The 21,261-nt window shown below is 39.3% G+C and overlaps 1 protein-coding gene across 1 annotated transcript; it reads left to right on the top strand.

The window, feature by feature from the left end:
* Window positions 1-12,704: 12,704 nt before the first annotated feature.
* Window positions 12,705-13,133, top strand: LOC137645376 (uncharacterized). The gene has a single exon (XM_068378184.1). It carries the CDS (start codon window positions 12,705-12,707, stop codon window positions 13,131-13,133), a length of 429 nt encoding a protein of 142 aa, XP_068234285.1.
* Window positions 13,134-21,261: the final 8,128 nt, after the last annotated feature.

Raw genomic sequence — 21,261 nt, 5'->3', positions numbered from 1 at the left:
TGCCGAATCCAGATGCTGCGTTGTACCAACGTCTATATGGCCACCTAAGGATAAGAACTGTCGTAAGCAAAGAGCGGCTAGGGCTTCGTTGACCTTTTCTGGTCACACCTAGGTCGCCAAGCTTTTCTTCCTTTGGGATAAGGATACAACTACGGCTATGGGAAAATCCCTCCTTGTAACGGTGATATTCACAGTCAATGGTAATATATAAAGGAAAGGATCATGAAAACTTTTCTTAATAATGATAATATAGTGTTAACAAAACCAAGAACAGATATTAACAACAACCGATGGTAAGAAATTATTATAGAAGAAACTGGCTAATATCAGCGATAATATTACCTATGATAACGATGAACACGATTATCACAATTATAGCAATCATCTATGAAAAGTACTGTAACAAGACGTATTTAATGTGATCAACAACATCCTTTATGGCAGGAAATTATTTTTAACAACACAAGTCCGTTGAAAGAAAGTGGTTACTTCAGACCGTTTTCTAGAAAAGTGAAAGCCTAATTATTAAATCGAAAAAATATATTCTGGCTCAAGTTTAGGAAAACTTCGTGCAGTTGTCAAATGAAAGGGAGATGCCGTAATAGCCGATCTCTCGTATCTGTTTGTCAAGTATTGTGATCGTTCAATTAGTGCCTTTCGTCCGAGTGGTGTCCGTTGTTGGTGATCAGGTAATTTGAAGGTGGTGCATGACCTTCATCGTCGGTGCCTCTTGTGTCTGGGACAGCTGTCGCTTCGACAACCTCAGCGGGGAGAGACAAGGAAGACAGCGTCAGGAGGCTAAGTAAAGCGATTCGTATTTAAATTTATTGAATGGCAGATGGCGAATCTAAAATTCATTGAGGCAGAGCTTTCAAGAAGATGAAATCATCTATAACTGGCAAAAATGTTATCAATGGGAAAGCAATGTGTTACTTTGCTAACCCGACATTCTTATTTATAGTGTTTACCCATCCATTCCAAAGTAGCCGTCCTCTTTTCGTCTTGTTTGATTCAGTTTATATGATAAAAGGCATAAGAAATAATTGGATTTCACAAAAAGATAAGGAAAAATAAGATTTCTTAAATTCTCTTCGAAACTTGTGCTATACAATTGAAATACAACCTTGCAGAAGATCTACTCTATGGAGACATCGTTCCTCTTGATACACATTCAGGAATTAATTAATATTATATACTCTCGAAAGATAAGAAATTAATTTGGTAAAGAAGATTTTTAAGAAATATGAAAGCACTGTTATCATTTGGAAATGAAAATAGCTTGCCTTTTTCATTTGAAATAGCTAACTATGTTAAAGTAATTTATATTCAATAGACGGTAATGAATGTAAAGTCAGTGTTCAAAAAAAAAAAAAAAAAAAAAAAAAAACTGAAGCTTCAGAATACTATGCCGCTTATGATATTGGAATTTGAAGGTTGCTTTTATTAGGAGTTTTGACTTCCTGCTTCAAATTCGAGAAGATAACAAGACAGGTACGTGAAATTTGACAAGAGAGATGATTCAAGCTTTGCAACATACAACATTTGTAATAATAGAGTGGACTGATTATTGTATATCTGAATTAAGGATGGAACATATTCTAACAGGAAAATTTCATAACTGGACACGAGATTTAATAAATATTGTTGGTTGTCTGGTGGCAAATAGAACATATATTTGCTCAAGAAACGCACGTTATGCCTCTGGAGGGATTTCCAGGTCAAAGGATGCACGGGCACATCCTGACTAGGAACGAGAATGGACATGTATAGTGGAAATTCTCTAATCTAAGAATTGGAACAACAAATCTCGGCGCATTTCGCGTGAAGGAGGAGGTGATAATGCTGATGAAGGAAATGACACAAAATTACTTGGCGACAACTACCATGCTGCACAAAGATTTTTCTATAAGTCTCACCATCTTTTACATTCCGATTTTCCCTGACAGTTCTATCCTGTTCGTAATACTAGGCATGCAGTTAATTCTAATAGTCAGGTCTTCTTCATCACGAGGCTCAATACTACGCAATATTTTCGAAATTTTATTCCAGCTGAGGAAGCGAAGCAAAGCTCGGATTAGGTGTTATTCTGATTGAGTAGTTTGCTCAAAAGATTTGGAGATCTTGTATATAAAAATGAAAGAATTTTAAGATTATCACTTGCATTAGGAACACAAAGATTTAATCAAGTTTATGCACCTCAACAAGGTTGGCTACAGGAAGACAAAGAATTCTATGAAAACCTGCAGGAGGTGAAAAATTCTGTACCTCATAGTGATAACATAATAATTCTTGGTGATATGAAAGGACATATAGGTAGTGAAAGATTAGGGATGAACAATATTGTTGGAGCCATTGGTTTAGGTGTTCGAAACAGAGATGGTGATAGATTATTAAATTTTTGCCACTAAATTGGTCTTTAAATAATGAATACTTATAGAGAGTCATAAGTGGACATGGTACAGATGGAATACTACTTTGAACGATTATACTGACAAGTCAATTATAGACTTAGCATTGATTAATAATCGAAATCTATTGGAAGACGTAAAGAGTATTCCTTCTGTATTGGGTGACTCTCTCACAAACTAGTACCTGTGAAATTAAAGTTAAGGAAGAGCCTAAGCTGGGAGGATACATGCAATGTAAATGCTAATGAGTTACATCTTAAGAAGGCCAATATTCGAACTTTAACAAATATTGTGTTGTGAAAAACCACTTATGAAAGAAGACGTAAGCAAACAGCTTGGTGGACTGAAGAACTACAGTTGGCAGTTAAAGAGAAAATGAGATGATTTAAAAGATAAATGAAGACACGCCAAGGCAGGAAGTGAAAGGGTAAATCGCATTGCTAAACAAGAATAATTTGAGCAAATAGGAAATGATCTTGAAAATTATTTTGATAGCACAAGGAAGCTCATATACCAAATGTCAAAAAATTACAGGAAGGAGTCACAACCCCCATCGTATGCAATTAAAGATGAAAAGGGAGAAAACTTGAAGAGCCAAGGCACATTGAGCCTAGGTAAAGGAATCATTTTGAAAATCTCCTCTAAACACCTGGTCAAGATATAGAAGAACTGGATGTTAATTACCTAGTGAATGGCATTGGTGAGCTTGACTTAGGAATAGACGAACTCAATAATGCTCTGAAAAAGATAAAAAATGACAAAGCCCCCGGAGATGATAAAATATCTGGTGAATTATTAAAGAATTTGGGAGATGCCAGAACTTTTTAATTTCTTGAACTTTGTGTTGGTTTTTGGAAGGGAGAGGAAAATCCAGTTGACTTGGGCATTGGTATTATATGTCTTATATACAAAAAAAAGGGAACAAGACAAATTACTCAAATTATAGAGGTATATCCTTGGTGCCACATCCCCTAAAAGTTTATGAAATACTACTGGAATGTAGATTTAGAGATTGCATGGAACAAAAACTTGGTGAGTGGCAGTACGAATCCAGACCCAATCGAGGAAATAATGACTTAATATTCGCCCATAAAATGATAATTGAAAAGACTTGGGAGTGGGACAAAGAAATATGGGGCTTTCATTGACCCAAAGAAAGCTTTTGACCGATTATCAAGGATGAAATTATGGGATGTAATAGATTATGATTACTGCAATATACCCCCTTAATTAAAAAGAGCAATACAGTACAAGGTACAAACCAGAACACAAGAAGACGAATGAAGACTCGGGAAGTTGGACATGATTGGTTCATGGTTGAGTCTGGTGTAAGACAAGGAAGTGTTTTTCCCGTTATTATTTATAATATACATGGATAAGTGGATGCGTGTAATACATGGAGAAGATGAGAGAACAATTACTCTAGCTTACGTGGATGATAAAGCTATAATAGCTAATACCCAAGAAGACCTCCAGACATCGTTGATAAAATGGTATGATGTTCTAACAGGAAAAGGAATGAAAATCAACCAAGTAAGAACTGAAGTAATGGTATTGTCCAGAACACCGTATGAACTACATATATCTCTGGAAGACCATGCATTGAAACAATGCAGAAAGTTTAAATATCTTGGAGTAATGTTTAGTGAAGCAAATGACTCGAGAATTGAAATAGATCACCGAATAACGAAATTCAATAATAACTTGAGAAATCTTTACCCACTTTTGAAAGACCACTACATAGCGAGAAGAGTATACTGTAAATGTTTATATATACATCAATATTGAGACCTATTTTAATGTACGGCCAAGAATCATGGGCGCTCAAAAGTATAACCAAAAGCAAATTGCAAGCAGCAAAAATGAGGGTTTTACGTTCGATTAATGGAGTCACAAAACTTGATAGATTGGGGAATGATTACATCGGAAATAAATTGGGTATTGAAATATATTAGATTTGATAGAAAGGGGCCAGGTACAGATAGAATCAAAAGAACGCAGACACTCGGGGTAAATCTTTCGTCGGATGTCTCTATTGTTCCCATGACAAAACAGAAAAGGTGTTGCTCTTCTTACCACTACTATGAAATGGGCGGAGCCCTCCTCCAACCTTAGTGAATCAAAAACTGCAAAGGGGTGTTTTTGCTAGTGAAAGCATTAAAATTTTACAAATCGAGTTGCCATATTTCATTCTGTTTTATCATTTGACGTTTCGAATATCCACTGCAAATTCTGAATACACACACACACACACACACACACACACACACACACACATATATATATATATATATATATATATATATATATATATATATATATATATATATATATATATATACATATGTGTGTATCATGAATTCGCAAAATCATGTAGAAATTATTGGAGTATCGCAGCTAAACAATTCCTTCCGTTAACAGCTACATTAGATTATTTCGACTTTAGTCTTGATCAAGTAACTGATAAAAGAAAAAATACTTTCAGATATGGTTCGATTTAGAATAATAATAAAAAAACACCATGCATGAGTTATGCCGGCCTAAATGACATTCAGAGAGAGAGAGAGAGAGAGAGAGAGAGAGAGAGAGAGAGAGAGAGAGAGAGAGAGAGAGAGGCGGCTTGAATACATCGTTTTTAATATATTTGTAGTACGTTGGTCAATATTCGCCCGTAACTTTTTGAGTTAGATTGGTAGCAAACAAATAAACAGAAGTGAAAACATGACCTCCTTGGCGGAGATAATAATAATAATAATAATAATAATAATAATAATAATAATAATAATAATTGGTGCAAAACGTAAATTTTGATGGAGTTCTGGTGAAGTGAATATTGGCCCACTCACTAAGTTCTTTTATAATTTCGAATGATTAAACAGACGGGGCGTGACCCAGGTAATTAGTTCTTCTTACCTTCTAAATTCCTAGAATTTTTCCATTTATCCAAAGCTACCGGAATCTTGTAACCATTCCAGAAACCACATTATTACTTCCATTCTTGTCTGTTTGCCTTTCAACAATTCCAACTCTCAGCGAGATAAAGATTCACTTCACGAACACCACGTCACTAGAGAATGGAACTTGTAATCTTTGTCAAGATGATATTTAGTTTGAAATTGGGAGTTTTATGGAAATGGGCGATATAAACACGACGCTATCTTTTATCATTTATTATGAGAGAGAGAGAGAGAGAGAGAGAGAGAGAGAGAGAGAGAGAGAGAGAGAGAGAGAGAGAGAGAGCGTTGGTGAGGAAGTGAGAAGGGGTGAAAGTGTCTGAGGGTTGTGAGAGCGAGAAGGGGTGAGAGTAAGAAGGGGTGAAAACGAGAAGGGGTGAGAGAGGGAGAGAATAGTGAGAGTCAATGTAGATTGGAGGGCCAAGATGTTCTGTCCATACCAGTTATGTTACAGATGAACTTTTATGATTAGTTGGCAGCTTGACCCGGCGTTATCCATTTCAGTGTTAAAATTACAAACTTCATTTCTAACTAAGCTGATATTATCTAGTAACCGATATTCTGTTGCGCTTCGTCTTTATAGTACGATTTGTGAAACGACAGAAAAAAAAGTCACGCTATTTTTAAGGAACAAGACAACAAGGATTTCAATAGATAAAACAGAATTATATTTGAATAGGAACTAAGTTTGGGCCAGAGTTAGTAAACAAATGCACAAAAGCTAGCTAGAATATGATACCAATGGTGCAAGAGGTGGGTGCGCTTCAAAGAACTTAATTTCAAGGTTGTAAGCAATGTTTTCTCCCTTTTTAGCTTAGCATTTTCAGTTCGTATTGTATCGTTTCTTTTTTACGGCATGTGTTTATTTTTCTAGTTTTATTACCCTGGTTTTTGGACAGCTTACTGGAAGATATAAATGAGATTGTAACAGCTGGACAATTTATACAGAGAGCAAGAGACAGAACCAGGTGGAGGCAATTGACAGCCCACGCCAAGGACATTTCTGATCGCCTTTCTATCAAAAGTGATTTTAAAAATATCGGTTTCTCTGGAATTTACCTTTCTTTGGTTTGATATCGGGTGATATTAGCCTACCAATATCTCTGATATACAGTATATGTCCAGAGGGAGACTAGAAGCAACGTGAAGTTATTTCATGTTGGCCATAGGATGAAACCAATATTTAAAAAATTTGAGAAACAGGCAGTCACTAATCTAATATCGTTAAAAGAATTAAATTTTGAGAATTTTTTTTTTCTTCAAATTTTTGGAGACCTGTTATTTCTAAGGAAGTTATTTTGAGCACTTCAGGTTGGTAGTACTTTGAAAATTGTTCACATGTTTTTACTTCAGAATCTTACTTTTATCCTAAACTGATGTAGAAAAACCTGACGCTTGTTCAATTGACTCAGTGTGCATGATGTATAAATATTTAGTAATCCTTTTAGGCTGGGTTCTAAAACTTTGTCATTTAGAAATGTGTATAATGAGAATCTATGCAACAAAAACAATAATGAACAAGCTTGTGAAATAACTAGTCAATCTCAAGTTGAAGACTGAACACTGTTCTGACCTGAAAGACAGCATCGACTTCTAATCACCCCCATATAAAGACACACTGATATTTTGTAAATCTTTGGAATCACTGAAAACAATTGTTCTTTCTTCTTATGATTTGTGATATGATGACTGGATCAAAGAAGTTAGTCTTGAGCTTTACACTAGATTACTCAATGCCTTCAAAGAAACCAAGACACTTCTATGACCCACCAAATCAAATGACATTCCTTATCCACTATAGGAAATTCCTGCTTATATTCTACAATCTGTATTTACATAATTTGTGGTAAGAGGGACCCATCAGATCGAGAATGAATATTTGTACTATCAGTTAATCAAGATATGTGTAAAGCAGCAGCAGGTGGACAGTGGTGTGACTGTGCCGAGAGAGGGTTGTGAACTCAAAGGCAGGAAGCAATCAACTGAGTTGTTTATTAAGGAACACTCTCCTTTATATACAAAACCTCAAGGTAACAGGACATAACCTGTTCGAAAGACAGACAATGTTACAGAGCAAAACCGGAGACATGATCATTCAGGTTCTTTTTAGTGCGAGGGAAGAGCGCAGATACAAGCATAATATATACAAAATAAATATGTACAATTGTGTGACACACGGTTGGTACATGGCCACCCCCCCCCTATAAATGACATACTGTACAAGTTAAAAGAGGGCGCCCTGATCTAGAGAGGCGAACTGTAGGCGGGTCATCTGGCAGGAAATAAGCAGGTTTTAGACGATCAATGGAGACCCAGTCTTCTTTGCCACGAATGTTTAGTAGGAATGCTTTCGGACTGCGTCGGATCACAAGGAAAGGACCCGTGTAAGGGGGCGTTAGTGGTGGCTTGGTAGTGTCGTTGCGTAGGAAGACGTGCGTTGCAGAGTGCAAGTCTGTTGCTTTGTGATGCTTCGCTGGGGGCTTGTAAGTCTGGCGGCATGGAGTAAATTTTCCCACGACATGGGTATGCGCTGGAGATCGTCGGAGGAGGTTGTAGAAGGAAAAAATTCGGCAGGGACGACTAACGGGTCGCCATACACCATTTCAGCTGCCGAGACGTCGAGGGCGTCTTTAGGAGTGGTCCTTAGTCCCAGGAGGACCCAGGGAAGCTGAGTAAACCAGTTTGAATCCTTGCAGCGGGACATCAAAGTTGCTTTGAGGGTGCGATGAAAACGTTCAACCATTCCATTGGCAGCGGGGTTGTAGGCCGTTGTCTGACGTAGGGTGATGCCCAGGAGATTCGCTAATGATGTCCACAATTGAGAGGTGAAAGTGGTTCCCCTGTCAGAAGTAATATGTTCAGGGATACCAAATCTTGCAATCCATCCAGAGAGTAAGGCAGATGTACATGAGGCGGACGTTACAGTTTCCATGGGAATGGCTTTAGGCCAACGGGTGGAGCGGTTGATGATGGTAAACAGGTAACGATGTCCTTGTGATGTGGGTAGGGGGCCTACAATGTTGACGTGAATATGTGCGAAACGACGCTGAGGTTGAGGAAAGGTGCCCACTCTTGAATTCGTGTGTCGATGTACTTTGGAAGTTTGGCAAGAAGTACAGGCGCGGACTCAATCCTTAGCATCCTTAGAAATGCCGTGCCAAATGAACTTTGCCTTCAGCATCTGTGCAGTAGAACGGCACGAGGGATGTGAAAGGCCGTGAATGAAATCAAACACCTGTCGTCGCATGGGAGCAGGAATCCAAGGTCGCGGTTTACCAGTACTGACGTCACAGAGGAGGGTGGTGTTGGAGTCTTCGAGGGGAAAGTCTTCCCAACGGAGGGACGTGCAGGATGTCCTACATGCTTGATACTCTGGATCCTGTCGTTGGGCTTCAGCCAGGGCGTTGTAATCCAATCTCAGTTGAACGGCAGCCAACGTGTTTCTTGACAGGGCATCGGCAACGGGATTCATTTTCCCAGGGACGTATTGAAGGGTGCAATTGTATTCAGCCACGGCGGAGAGATGTCGGCGTTGCCGGGCGGACCAGGCATCAGACTGTCGAGTGAAGGCTTGCACCAGAGGCATGTGGTCTGTACGAATGACGAAGGGCGTACCTTCTAAGAAATGGCGAAAGTGACGGACAGCCAAGTGCACCGTCAGCAATTCTCGATCGAAGGTAGAATAACCCGATTCTGCCTTGGACAGTTTTCTGCTGAAGAAGGCCAATGGGCGGGGCGAGCCGTTGACCACCTGCTCGAGTACTGCACCAATAGCGACGTCGCTGGCATCGGTGGAGAGAAGGAGAGGGGCATGTGGGATAGGAAAAGTGAGAGTCGCAGCAGTTGATAGGGCCTTCTTTGCATTGCAGAAGGCTGCATCTTGAAGGGGACCCCACTTCAGGTCCTTCGGCTTGCCCTTGAGGGAGGCGTAGAGGGGAGCAAGAGTGGCGGCAATGGCTGGCAGAAAACGGGGATAATAGTTGATCATGCCCAAGAATTCCTGCAGAGCTCTGATGGTTGAGGGCACGGGGAAGTTCTGAACGGCTGCTACCTTCTCAGGGAGGGGGTGGACACCTTCAGGAGTGATGAGGTGCCCTAAGAACGACACTTCGTTGGCGCTAAAGGTACACTTGTCGTACTGGACTACAAGGCCGTTTTGTTGCAGGCGGTCGAGCACAATGCGCAGGTGATGGAGGTGTTCCTCTTTTGAGGAGGAGAACACAAGTATGTCATCCACATAACATACACAGAAAGGGAGGTCCCCTAAGATGCCATCCATGAGATGTTGAAACCTTGCCCCAGCATTACGAAGGCCAAAACAGGAGTAATTGAAGGTGTATGTACCAAACGGAGTGGTGATGGCAGTCTTGGGGATGTCTTCTGGGTTCATAGGCACCTGATAATACCCCTTCAGGAGATCGAGCGTAGAGAAAACCTTTTTTGTGCAGGTAGGAGGTCACGTCGGCAATGTTTGGCAGGGGGTAGTGATCCGGTTCTGTTTGCATGTTCAGGCGCCTGTAATCCCCGCACGGACGGAGGGAGCCGTCTTTCTTCAGAACGATGTGTAAGGGTGACGACCATGGGCTGGATGCCTTTTGGCAAAGGCCCATTTCCTCCATTTCGGCGAACGTCTGTTTGGCGGCTGCCAATCGTTCCGGTGCCAGACGTCTGAATTTTGCGAAGACTGGGGGTCCCGTCATCTTGATATGGTGATAAATACCTTGCTTGGCAGGAACCATGGGCGTTTGGCGAAGTTCTGGACGGAAAACTTCCGGGTCCGACCTGAGGAGGTGGGCGTAGGCATCCGTGGGTGCGCTAATGTGGAGAGCGAGGTTAGAGGGGGCGGGTTGAAGAGGTGTCGACAAGTACGAGTCTGCGTTGACCAATCGTCGGTGGGCGACATCGACCAGAAGGTGGAAATGAGAGAGGAAATCCGCACCGAGGATTGGCATGGTGACGTCTGCAACGAGAAACTTCCAATTGAATTTACCGTTTCCGAACGATAATGTGAGGTTCTCGTAACTGTAGGTAGGTATCACAGATCCGTTGGCAGCTACCAAGCGGACGTCGGCAGATGTAGACAGACTACGTCGTGTCTTGAAGAGTTTCCTTGGCGAAAGAGAACAACAAGCACCCGTGTCTACCAAAAATCGCACGCCCGTTCCTGCATCCTGTAAAAAGAAAAGATTAGAAACATGGGAGGCCACCGCCACGAACGATGGCCTACTTACACGTTTTTTGGCCACTGACAATCCTCGGCACATTTCTTCGCAGTTGCCCCGAATCTGAAGTGGTAGTAGCAAAACTGCGGCGGATGGGAGGTAGTAAGTGGCTGTAGAAGTCGTTTGTTGGGGCGCGAGCGATTGGTGGGTGGTGGGCGGCTTTGTCTCTGCTTCGGCACATCACGGTGTGGGCGTGTATGTCCTACGGCATTCATGTCAGCTTCAGTTGACGTTGAATAGGCATCGTCTTCGTCAGGGGTGGAGGCGTTGATGGAGGTCTTGAAGTGGCTGTCCATAAGGGCGTCGGCTTTGGTCATCAAGTCCTTTATGGGTAAACTATCGACATCGGGTATGGCAGCGCGTATAGGTCCGGGTAAACGGCGTATCCAAAGGGCACGAAGTAGGTTCACCTCACGAGGAGAGCCGTCTGCGGCAGGTTAAAGGCAAGCTATACTGGTCATTTCCCTGAGGGCAAGCGAAGCCCTTTGGTCCCCCAACGGTTGTTGCGAGAGCTGAAAAAGCTTTGCTACATGGGCGGCTGGCGACGCCGAGTACTGCTGCAGAAGGTATGTTTTGAGGGTGTCATACGCTATTGGCGTTTCTCCTTGTTCACAAAGCCAGTCGGATATTTCCGGGAAGGTGTCCCCGGGTATCGCCGCGAGAACATAATCTGCTTTGGTGGTTGAGCGAGTCACGCCGTTGATGCGAAACTGGACTTCTGCGCGTTGAAACCAAGCAAATGCCTCTCCGCTGGGGAATGGTGAAAGTTTCAATGGGGCGGCTGCAACGCCAACTGCTGTAGTAGAGTCCGTCATAGTACCAACGATGGAGGGGCGAGGGAGGTTGGGGTGGAAGGCAGTGGGAGCAAGTCGACTTCCGGGGTCACCAATGTGACGGTGCCGAGAGAGGGTTGTGAACTCAAAGGCAGGAAGCAATCAACTGAGTTGTTTATTAAGGAACACTCTCCTTTATATACAAAACCTCAAGGCAACAGGACATAACCTGTTCGAAAGACAGACAATGTTACAGAGCAAAACCGGAGACATGATCATTCAGGTTCTTTTTAGTGCGAGGGAAGAGCGCAGATACAAGCATGATATATACAAAATAATTATGTACAATTGTGTGACACACGGTTGGTACAGTGGAAGATGAAAATGCATATCCTATATGTATGACACTCCGCCATCTCTTCAAATCTAAACAACTATCTACTTTCCTAAACAAACTAGGTAATTATGAGTCCTATGCTTCTTCTCTTGAATTGGAAACTGTCCTGGCATACACATGGTTGAAAGTGTTTCAGTAATAGTGATATGGTTAAGGATCAACCTGAAGGAACAGTGTTTCATGGCAACTATGACAACTTTGATCAGCTGGTGTCTGATGTTTATGGAACTGGATCAGTTCAAAGTACAGTTGGAATCTACATGGAAGAATTTGGATTCTTTAAAGATGGCCTAAAATTAGTCCCTCGTATGACTGAACCCATTCCTCAGAAGATTCAAAAGTCCAGTTTAAGAGTTTCCAGCATACTACCGGAAATAACGACCTGAAGAATCAACCGTCATAGAACCCTCAAACTGTGCTGAAAATTACATCAAGATTCTGATTTTTTTTCTAGATTATTGCATGTCATATGACTTTGAGGGTCAATTTATCCCTGCTATATCATGATCTGTGTCTAGTAGGCTACTGCCAATACTCCAAACTGTACGACAACTATGTATGTATAAATATGTATATGCATATATATATCTGTATGTATGCTTATATACATACATACATACATACATATATATATATATATATATATATATATATATATATATATATATATATATATATATATATATATATATGTATATATATATATATGTATATATATATATATATATATATATATATATATATATATATATATATATATATATATATATATATATATATATATATATATATATATATATATATATACCACTTGGCCAAGTGGTATGTCAATATTCATACAAGTTTCATAGACCAGAGTTCGACTCCTGTCTGTCAGAAGCTGCTGTCTTTGTGTGATTTCGCCTGGGGCTCTGATCCCGAGGGCATTAAGAGAATCCAGACATTAATGTATGAAAAATAAATGGAACGGTGGAGCCCTGCCCTTCCAGCGAGAAGGTGAGAGCCCTCCCTACCAGCGGGAAGAGGGGAGTCCCGTCCTGCCAGTGGGAGGGGGGAAGCCCAGCCTTTCCAGTGGAAAGGGGGGAGCTCCTCCCTGCCAGCGGGAAGGGGGAGGCCCGCCCTGTCAGTGGGAAGGGGGAAGCCCGGCTCAAGAAGAGGGGCGTCCCGCCCTGTCAGCAGGAAGAGGGGAGCCCTGCCCTGCCAGCGGAAAGGGGGGAGCCCCACCCTGCCAGCGGGAAGGGGGAGAACCCTGCCGTGACAGTGGGAAGGGGGAAGCTCCGCCCTGCAAGCAGGAAGGGGGAGTCACGCCCTGCCAGCGGGAAAGGGGGAACCCCACCCTGCCAGCAGGAAGGGGGGAGCCCCATCCTGCCAGCGGGTAGGGGGGAGCCCCGCCTTGCTAGCAGGATGGGGGGAGCCCTGCCCTTCCACTGGGAAGGGGGGAGGCCCCGCCCTACCAGCGGGAAGGGGTAGCCCCATCCTACCAGTGGGGAAGGGGGAGCCCCACCCTGCCAGCGGGAATGAGTAAGCCCCGCCTTGCCAGCAGGGAGGGGGAACCCTGCCCTGCCAGCAGGAAGGGGGAAGCCCCACCCTGCCAGCCGGAAGGGGCAACTCTGCCCTGCCAGCTGGAAGTGGGGAGCCCCACCCTGCCAGCCGGAAGGGGCAACTCCGCCCTGCCAGCTGGAAGTGGGGAGCCCCACCCTGCCAGCAGGAAGGGAGGTGCCTCGTCCTTCCAGCGGGAATAGGGGAGCCCTGCCCAGCCAGAGGGAAGGGGGGAGCCCCGCCTTGCCAGCGGGAAGGGGGGAGGTCCTCAGGGCTAGCGAGAAGCAGACAGCCCCGCCTAGCCAACAATATAGAGTTCCTGTATCTACCTTATTTTTCAAAAAACATGAAGGCCTTTTGGAAGCCCTTAACAGGCTCCAAAATCCGAAATAGTCTTCAAAACTCCCCCAACTCCTTATTCGTCTCCAATTTGTCTTTCGTCATCAATAGGAAAGTTGAATGCTTTCCTGTCAGAGCTCCAAAAGATTCTTAGTCTCTGTTAGGAGAAGTATGGAATACCGGTGCATTCCCAAATCGGCTTCAAATTGTCTTTCGTCTTAAGCAGGAATGTTAGAAAAGGTAAAAAGATTGCTTCAATAGTTTTATTGATCAACCCAAATTTGCAAGATTTTATCACTGATTTGCCTCTGAGGCCATTAAAAAGGTAACAAGATTTGTGTGATGCAGAAAATTCTCTGGTGAAAGTTAAGACAAATATTGAGTCTGCGACTGTGGAAGAAAACCAAAATACATTGTCAAAAAGGAATCAACGAAAAATGGAATCAGGAAGGCAGTTAGGAAAAGCTAAACAAGAATCTTCAAGACTAATAATGGATTTATTTGAAAGGATTCGGACTGAAAATACAGGAAGAAGAAGAAGACAGGAAGGAGAACGGAAGAGAAGAAATGAAGAATCCAAAAAGGAGAACTAGTTATTATTTGTTGATCACTTTACGATTGTGCGGATTTGAAATGAGAAAGTAAAATCCAGAATGTTGAAGATCCAAAAATAAAGATTGTGCAGAATAAGGCGGTAACTACTCAGACGTAGAGAATATTGAAGGATCAGAGAAAGCTAAAATTCTTCAATCTGAAGTAATTTTCCTCCCCCCTAAAAGGAAGAACTTCCTAGGAGAGACACTCCAATTGGACGTCTTCCTGTTAGCATGCTCTTATAAAAGAAATAATCATCTAGGACCAACGAAGGAACGGGTTTCGCATCGGAGATTATTGGTTTACGACGCCCCGGATTTGAGCTTCTGGCTCCAGTTTCGGTTGTTATTTTGTGTCAGCCTCATCATCATCTGTCTGTCGTTAGTGTTCCTGTCATCCAACACTAGTAACACCTTTTAAAAGATACCACCAACGCTCCGTTCCCCTTATGGGCTGCTAACGCAAGGGCCTGTGGTCCGCCTTGTATATAGGCGGGTCAATCTATATCATCATGATCAGGAGAGGCAATTTGAAACACAAAATCTCTTACGGTTGTTATAAAAAGGATGTTTTAATTGCAAAGGGATCAATGGTTCAATTGGGGTTCCGCTGTCATGAAATGCCTTCAACATGTTCGTCACAAGAAATGCGGCCAAGAAGCGCAACGGCAGGAGGAGAGGAACTGGTCAAACGAATACTCTGAGGAAAGAGTTTGTTGCCCTTCATCAGGACCCATAAAAGATTGATACGCAATCGGGACGTCAAAACAAAACTAACCATACGGAAAGAGTAGGAACGGGGTACCTTCACACGCGCACACATGTGTGTATATACATATATGTGTGTGTATATATATATATATATATATATATATATATATATATATATATATATATATATATATATATATATATATATATATATATATATATATATATATATATATATATATATATATATATATATATATATATATATATATATATATATATATATATATATATATATATATATATATATATATATATATATATATATATATATATGAGTATGTGTGTGTGTGTTTGCTGGGTATTATTTTCTTACCTGTTACTATTTTGCTAATTTGTATGATAAATTAATCAATCGGGAAATAAAACATTAAAGGGGATTTTGTATAATTACGTTTTGATATAGCCGACCATAACAGACAGCAAGTAGAGTATTGAGAAACTAGATCTTTCTCATTCCTGTTTTTCTGAGGCTAAACTAACTAGATTAGCATTCAAGTCCTATGGAATTAGGACACTCTTCATGGATGTTGATGCTTATGGAGGTGTAGACCCAAATGCTATTTTCCTTCATTTTTATAAAGACCACTTTCTTCTTAGCTCTTATTTTCTTCAAGTTATCAAATTGTGTATATATATATATATATATATATATATATATATATATATATATATATATATATATATATATATATATATGTATGTATATATATGTACATATACACACACACACACACACATATATATATATATGTATGTATATATATATATATATATATATATATATATATATATATATATATATATATATTTGTGTATTTATTTATTTTTTATAGTCACGAAAGAAGAACTGAGTTTGTTTTCATTGTTCCTTTCGTGGCTATAATACTTAATTATTTTATGCTCATCACGTGTTAGCTTTTGTGATTTCTACACACACATACACACACACACACACACACACACACATATATATATATATATATATATATATATATATATATATATATATATATATATATATATGTATATATAATGATAAATTTTTCACATTGAGTTGTGTTTTTCATATTTACATAAGCCATATATTATATTCCCTTAATATCTGGATTCTCTCTATACCTCGGGATCAGAGAACCAAGGGGAAATCAACTAAGAGATAATAACTTCTGGTCGGCCGGGAATTGAACCCTGGTCCGAGAAACTGGCACGAAAATTGGTATTACACACACACACACACACACACACACACACACACACACACACACACACACACATATATATATATATATATATATATATATATATATATATATATATATATATATATATATATTCAAATAAGCCATATAAATTTTTGATACATTAATGTCTGGATTCTCTTAACGACCTCGGGATCAGAGCCCCAGGCGAAATCACACAAAGACAAGAGCTTGGCTCCGGCCGGGAATCGAACCCTGGTCGGCAAGCTTGTATAGACAGTGACTAAGCCACTTGGCCACGAAGAAAGCTCTTGTCTTTGTGTGATTTCACCTGGGGCTCTGATCCCGAGGTCGTTAAGAGAATCCAGACATTAATGTATCAAAAATATATATGGCTTATTTGAATATGAAAAACACGTCTAAATGTGCAAAATTTATCATATATATATATATATATATATATATATATATATATATATATATATATATATATATATATATATATATATATATATATATATATATATATATATATATATATATATATATATATATATATATATATATATATATATATATATATATATATATATATATATATATATATATATATATATATATATATATATATATATATATATATATATATATATATATATATATATATATATATATATATATATGTATAAAATGCTTGTTGTAGAATTGGGGAATGTGTTTGAGGTAGCTCTAGCCTGCTGATTACCGTCCAGTTTCCGTCAGTGCCATATTATCTGAATATTTTTAATGTGGTTGGCCTAGAAAGCAAGCTCTTTTCATATGGAGATGGTGCTACTCTCCTGAATTTAGATCTCAATATACTACACACATAACAACTAATCTATCTGTTTCTAGTGTACTGTAGGACAAAGCCCTAAGACACGTCATTTCATGTCTGGGTTTTTTTCTGGCTCAATATAGTTAGATCATTATATTTTGTATTCCTCTATATACCTTGAGTGGTCTGTAGAAAGATTTTCCCGTTTTTTTTTTTTTTCTAAATCAATCAAGATATTTTCGTTAATTGGAAGAGTGATAGAGGAATGAGAAATGAACTGTATTAAAAAACATGACTGACACCACTTATTCATGGAAGCATGCTTCACAATGCCATTTTTTTATTTTTTTTTTTTTATGGAGATTGTAATATCGAAGAGTAAGGGAAATGGAATACAGTGCTCCATGTGCCCTATCTCTGAATCCATCTAATGAATATCTTGTTTTAGCTTCACGCAAATATCTGGTTGGAATGGTCCAGTAAAGGTGTTTCATGCTGCCGCTCGGGAGAGATTTCTTTTCTGGAGGGATAGTGAAAAATTAGGAACTAATATTGACGGTCTAAGACGAGCACCTGAGGGGAAGGCCATTTATTTTGAAAATAATGAGAACGTTTAATAAATATATGATTAAAGAATGAAAGAAAGGACCACAGATGTTAAAGAATGAAAGAAAGGACCACAAATGATAAAGAATGAAATAGGGGAACAAAAATGTAAAAGAGTAAATACCTGACAAGACATGTCAGAGGATAGAGGAAGAAGCTCAGAAAATAAAATCTGAAGAATGAAAGAAAATATCTAGGAATCCAAGGGTATCGCTCCTCAGCTGTGTCATTTGGTGATTAAAAGGACAGTCAAACACTTTTTTTCGAGATATTTTAATATTTGATTTTTCCCTTTCCCGCTTACTGCATCAGCTGTAGAAATTATGGTTCAACTACCATCTTGATAAGCGAAGGAGCTGGTATGGATGGCTATTGCTCGAACACTCCGCTCGTTAAGCGCCCATATACCTACATTAATTCACCCGGTCCAGAGATCACAAATCCAACACCACATAGCTGTGCTAATTCGGGCACTTGATCACTGTAAATAGGGACTTTATCATACAGAGTTAAGCTTATTTGAATCAAGACTGAGAGAACGCTGTGCATGAAATTGATAAAGTCAGTTAGATCTCCAGGCAATGTAATTATGTAATCATTGATAACTTGCAGTCAGGGGGAATAATTTTGTGCTTATGCCATCTGCAAATGTATTTTTCCGACAATTTACAGGAGAATTCATTTTGAGAAAATAGGTATATCATAGTTTCATGACAAAATTTCGGAAAACTACGTCATTCTGAGACTAAACAGCTTGTATTTTTTATATGATTTGTCAATAAAACAAATTTCTTATAGCCTTTGCCAGAATGTAATAGCATCCTCATTTACCTCCACTTATTTTCGATACGAAGTAATAAATTCTTATTGTATTCAAGGTGTTATGAAGTCATCAGTATATATCTTATCCATAACTGATTATCTATTATGCAATGGTGATACCTAAATTTCGTTACTTATCAAACTTCCAACAACTACTACTACTTTATTCTACTGCTGTTATCTTTTACAAATCAACCTATAATGAATACGGTCAAAATATTTGCTAGAACACTAACGGTTATCAAATAATATTTAGGCAGTGATACAATATCTTACAGGCTGTATGAAAAATACTCATATTACTTCTCTCCACACCCCCATAACAGAAATGACTTCCTTATTTCATCAGTGTCGGACTGGCTGGGGCAAGGGGTTGTTAAGAGGAGACTCCCCACCCCCCACCCTTCCCTGCAGTGTCTACTAGGCCCCACATACGAAAAGATACTAATTATGTGTGTATATATATATATATATATATATATATATATATATATATATATATATATATATATATATATATGTGTGTGTGTGTGTGTGTGTGTGTGTGTGTGTGTGTGTTTTGTATTTGCAGTGGATAGTTGAGACGTCAAATGATAATAAAGAATTGAAATATGGCAACTCGATTTTTAACTTTTGTATGCTTTTGCTAACAAAGACAGCCCTTTACTGTCTTTTGTTCGCTAAGGTTGGGGAAGACTCCGCCCATTTCGTAGGAGTAGTAAGAAGAGCAACATCTTGTCTGTTTTGTCATGGGAACACTAGAGACATCTGACGTAATTTTCCCCCGGGTGTCGGCGTTCTTTAGATTCTAACTATACGTTGGTATGGATTTGTTAAAAGAATGGAAGATCACACATACCCAAAGCCAAGGTCTATAGATATAAGAGGTCTTCTCAGGCCACCTTAGTGCGCAGGTAGCCGGATGGTGGGAGTCGGGTGGGTCAGAACGATGACGTCACTCAGACTTACCCGTGGCTGAGTAAGCTGTGGAACTTCCATAAGAAAATAAAGGAACCATACTCTCTGCTTTGTATTTTTCAATCTTTTCGAAGATTTATATTTTATTCTTTTAGGATAATAAAAGTAATATTACAAATACATAACTTTATTACACTCAAACAAGCAAACAAATATTTGATGATGTAAATAACTGAAATTTGTCGAGCAACAGACAGTTTAAATTCATAAAATAAATAATGATATATACACAATATATATTTCAGTTATGTTTTATATCACGTTGCGAGCTTTTTCATTTTATTCTGCGCTTTTCTTGATGAATTAATATTCCTATTTAAAACACGAATTCTAAAAAATGTACATCTATCAAAAAAATTTAATCACTTCGTATGGTAATGGGATATCATTGCTTTTAAAACACTCGCTAATTAAATCAGTCAATTTATCCGTCGCTCCTTTTCCAGGTTTTAGATACTTTTCCCCATGATGACAAAAAACATTTTTTCCATCGTTTTTAAATGAACCAAAAATTCTTCGCTTGGTTGCATTAGTTTTCCATCTCTTGCACTTATGGCACCAATCCACGTGCCATCTCCCTTCGTCACTGCAGTTCCAAGGAATTCATATTCAGGAAACTTACGAGCTATATAACCACCTACGTATTGTAAGCCTCCATCTTCCATCGCTTTCCCTAATGCTTCTTTTTCAGTGTCAAATTCTACATATTCATCATTTTGCAAATCATTAACAAATTCCCCTGGCAAACAAAACAGCATTGCCGATAGACTCAGCTCTTTTTGAATAGAAGTTCCTTCATCTGCAAAGAATGCGCTTTGTTCAACAGGAAAACTGGAAAATGAGCCTGACGTCATCATATCACTATTGCAACTTTCAACGTTGCAGTTTGATCGTAACAGTTTGCTGTCTTTTCCTAGAATATGGGCTCTGACTCGGTGCTTAAAAAAGTGTTCAAGACCATCTTGATTTGGCCTATAAGTGAGAAAATATGATGTATCAAATTTAGCTTTGACCATTTTCAGCAGCTTCATTAGAGAATTGCATGATATAATTAAGCCTTTTTGGAAAGGATAGAGCCTATTGCTTTTAATTACTTTCATTTCTTTGGATACTCGAATCCTATCTTGCAACGTTTTATTTTGTAGGTCCAGATTCATCCCATAGGCATTTCTTGATGGCTTCCTATCACGAGGTACTCGAGAATTGAATAAATCGAACCAGGTATCTACAAGATATATAAACTGAGTTGTGGTTTCCCAATGCTTATCTTCAAGCAGACCTTTGTTACCGAAGTACTGAAGGCATTTATATGTTGTTTCGGACAGTAATTGCACCACTAGCTTAACATTCATGCGTTGCATACCCATAACATTGATGTGCTTTTCAGAGTTTATGTGCTGTCCGTAGATCACTTTTGTTTTTCATAATTAACTCCCTGACTGAACCACAAAGAGCAAACCTATCTCCCGACAATACAAATCCATGATCAAGAAAATGATTCCTAATGAGTGTTATTAGGTGCGGTGCATCGGCAAACACATGTATTTCTCTGTTATCATCTACCGGGTTAACAAATGCAGAATTGTCTATATCAATGCGTAAGGAATTCCACAAACTGATATTTGTTGATCCTAAGTCACTAACCATGGCTACTACAGGAAACCCAGCTTTCTCAACCCGAATAATCAATTTGAAAAGATCTTTTTTCATGTTAGTGTCGACATTATAATAAATAATTTGTTTCCTGGAAGTGGTAAGTCCTCTGATCATTGCGCATTGTACATTGGATTTAGGATCATACAAAGTGTCCGCGCCTTTATCGTAACTCTAAATTTGTGCA

This window comes from Palaemon carinicauda, chromosome 8 (genome assembly GCF_036898095.1).
Source record: "Palaemon carinicauda isolate YSFRI2023 chromosome 8, ASM3689809v2, whole genome shotgun sequence".
In the NCBI taxonomy this organism is placed as follows: domain Eukaryota; kingdom Metazoa; phylum Arthropoda; class Malacostraca; order Decapoda; family Palaemonidae; genus Palaemon; species Palaemon carinicauda.
Note: the sequence above shows the minus strand (reverse complement) of the source record. Positions and strands in the feature narration are given on the sequence as shown.